At 58.3% G+C, this 3,371-nt stretch overlaps 1 protein-coding gene across 1 annotated transcript in view; it reads right to left on the bottom strand.

Annotated features, from left to right (window-relative positions):
- The window catches only part of OC90 (otoconin 90), a 19,559-nt gene that overhangs the window by 13,194 nt on the left and 2,994 nt on the right, over positions 1–3,371 (bottom strand). Inside the window, exons 3-4 of the mRNA XM_023748337.1 lie at positions 2,239–2,295; positions 333–507 (exon numbers count right to left, since the gene is read on the bottom strand). Coding sequence (XP_023604105.1) covers positions 333–507; positions 2,239–2,295 — 232 coding nt within the window. The remainder of the gene's footprint in view (positions 1–332; positions 508–2,238; positions 2,296–3,371) is intronic.

Below are 3,371 nucleotides of genomic sequence, written 5' to 3'. Positions count from 1 at the left end.
AGGGCGGCTTGTTAAGCCCAGGCTCCCGGTTCTCCCATAGGCAGGGTGGGTGGGCCTCTGGGCTGCCTGTGAGCGAGCAGCCGGGTGGCCTGTGCAGTGGACCCACACGATGAGAAACGAGAGGAAAGGTTTGCCTGTCGGGCCTGACACAGGCTCTCGAGAACTCCCTGGGACGAGAGCAGATCACAGATTAACTGCAACGTAGAGATGAGGAAAGCAGTCGCCCGTGGTAAGTCACAGAACCAAGACGCCGCCTGACCCCGTCCGGGGAGCTTTCTGTGCGTGCGCTCCGCCCAGGCCCAGCCAGGCCGCCGCTCCCGGCTCCTGCTCACCTGTCCGACTCGTCCACGGGCAGCCCTTCCATCTCGAACCGGCAGGCGCAGCCATAGTCCTCCAGGTCCCGGGGGCAGAGGCCAGCCACGCACCGCAGGCCACCCACGAACTGCAGCAGCGCGGGGAAGCTGGTGAAGACGGCCTGCAGCCAGGTGAAGTGGGAGCCCAGGCAGTCTGCGGAGGGAGAGCAGGGCGGGTGCTGGAGGCAGCGGCCAGGAGGAGCCCCCCTCTCCTCGCCCCCTGGACGCCCTGCAGCTTGAGCTGATAGTGTCTCCTCAACCTACTGAGCACCTGCTGTGGACTCAGGACTGTGGGGGACCGTTAAAGCGAGGCAGGTTGATAAGCCAGGGCCCCTGCTGGTTGCCCACCTCACAGCCATTAGCCCTTCTTCCTTGCCAACAAACAGCCTTCTCCCTAGGTCCCTGCAAGGTCACATGATCACTCTCAGCTGGTCGTGGGCATCCCATGCTTCCCAGGTGGGCTGGGGCTGAGCATGGAGCCCGGATCTGGCCCAGACAACGTCAGGGAAGTCTGTTAGAGGCTTGGGTTGTGGGCTCGATCCCAAGTGGGGGGCGTGCGGGAGGCAGCTGATCAATGACTCTCTCTCATCATTGATGTGATTGATGTTTCTATCTCTCCCTCCCCCTCTTGGAAATCAATAAAAATATATATTTTAAAAAATGCTTTTGCAAACAAAACTTGCAAGAAAACGGTGTCCAGTGCTTTGGCTTTAAACCTCATGCCCACCCTGTCTCCATTCTGGCTTTCTGCCTCAAGGGCTGTTAAGGGCTAATGGGGGTGATCCCCCCGCACTGATGTCCAGGGAGCTGACGGGGGGGGGGGGGGGAGGCGCGGAGCATCTAGAGCTGCCCATAAGGACCAGTTCCACCCAACTGTTCCAGCTGCCTCCTACCTCACTGAATCGCCCTCCCGTGTTTCATTTCCACACGCCCTCATCCTAGACACGAAGAAATGTAACACCCTCAACAAAGAAGATAAATTGAAAAAAGCATGAAGAAATGACTATGCGGATGGAAAAAGCCACTCTAAGATTGTGTGGCCCAGCCGGTGTGGCTCAGTGGTTGAGCATCGACCCAGGAACCAGGACGTTGCAGGTTCGATTCCCGCTCAGGGCAGATGCCTGGGTTTCGGGCTTGATACCCACCCAGTAGGGGGTGTGCAGGAAGCAGCCAATCAATGATTCTCATCATGATGTTTCTATCTCTCCCTCTCCCTTCTTCTCTAAAAATAAATAAAAACATGACAAAAGAAGAAAGATGGGTGTGTGTTTACATAAACTTATTTAACAACGTACAGGGCGCCTGTGCTCAGTCACACGCACAGGCAGGCGCAGCCGCATGCCCAGCGCTAACCCAGCAGCAGCTCAGCATCGGTGGCTCGTGTCCACCACGGTATCATCTGATGTTTTCGTAATTTCGTGATCAGTGAGAGGAGCCACTGGGATGATTGACAGCTGCTTGATTGATAGCTCTGTTACTGATAAATGGAAGACTAGATGCCCTTTGCAGTTCTTAGGCCTCATGTCTCATTAGTTGGGGAGAGAAGATGAGATGACTTGGGAGGAGGGGACTCAGCTCTGGACCAAGGAGGACGTCCAGCCGTGTGGCCTTGGACAAGTCACTGAACTTCCTTAGACCCAGTTTCCTCTCCTGTGAAATGGGCCCACCATTCGCCTCCTGGCCAGGCTGGGTCAGGACTGACCCCTGAAGCTACTCTGAGGCACCCGCCAGACAGGTGCCACCTCCCCGCTCAGCACCTGGTCCCACTGTGGGAGCCCCGAGGGCGGAGACCAAGGTCATTTCCTTAGATTCCCCCCACACACGTGTGCTCTGACACCTGGGCCGGGGAGGAGAGGGGTGAAAAGCCATTTCAGATTGAACTTACCAAAAATTTCGGTCGCACTCTCCACATTTTTGAACATCCCATTGAAGAAGGTGGCATCTAAGTGGAAGGAAGAGAAAAATGATGATGGAGCCGTGGTTTCTCCCGGTCCCTGTCCAGTCCCTGGGTGAAGAGTAGCTAAAACCCTTTCTCTTTCTCTAAAGATTTGACCTTGGGCTAACTTCTAGTAACACTGGTTGTCATGGAGACCTGATGAGATGAAACGGAGCCTCTGTTACTAGGCAACAGTGCTCAATGATTTAACAACAACAACAAAAAGAGGCCCCTGGATGGTAGGGTGGCCCCGGACTGGCGGGAACTATGGGTGAATGCCCCTCTGGGCAGCCTCGAAGTGGCAGCCATGCAGCGGTCACGGGAGACACGGACTCCTGTGGAGAGTGAAGCTTCTAGGCCGGAGGGTCCGGGCTGCTCCACCGGCGCCCAGGCCCCGCCCCTGAGCCGCCCCCCGGGGCCCCTGGACTGTGCGGTCACTGCCGGGACTACTGCCCCTGAAGAGGGCCGGCTGCAGGCCTGCTGGCTCACTGCTTCCCGGCCTCGACCCTCCTGAGAGCCAGTGTGGCCCGAGAGTGTAAAGGTCACCTAACCCCTCCTGGTGGGCATGGCACTGCCCACGGGGACCATGCTGAGGAGGGAGGCCATGGTCATGGGCTCTGGTGGGACTCATCACTTCGATTGCAGGGGATCACACACAACCTGGTGACTCGGCTGCCCGCCCCCCCCGCCCCCCCGCCAGGTGGGCAGTGGAGCCTCCCGCCCAGCGCCAGCATCAGCCAGCTCACCACACTCTTCCTCAGTGAGGGCCGTGGGAGCCCCACCCTGAGAAGCCGTCACCACCCACCAGCAGGAAACGGTGAACGCGTGGGTCCTCCAGTCCCGTGAGGCACCATCTCCCAATTGCTCTGTCTCCGGGAGATCAGAGCTCAACCTGAAGCTAAAGCACAGCTATCCTCTTACCCCCTGACCCCCTGACCCCCTGACCCTCTGGCCCCCTGACCCTCTGACCCTCTGACCCCCTGACCCCCTGACCCCCTGACCCCCTGACCCGACCACTAACTCCTTCTCCTGGCTCTCCCTCGGCAGACATTTATCTGCTGATGTGAATTTCTTAGCGCTTC

This window comes from Myotis lucifugus, unplaced genomic scaffold (genome assembly GCF_000147115.1).
Source record: "Myotis lucifugus unplaced genomic scaffold, Myoluc2.0 scaffold_1283, whole genome shotgun sequence".
Lineage (NCBI taxonomy): Eukaryota > Metazoa > Chordata > Mammalia > Chiroptera > Vespertilionidae > Myotis > Myotis lucifugus.
The sequence above is the reverse complement of the archived record's forward strand: the minus strand, read 5'-3'. Positions and strand labels throughout refer to the sequence as shown.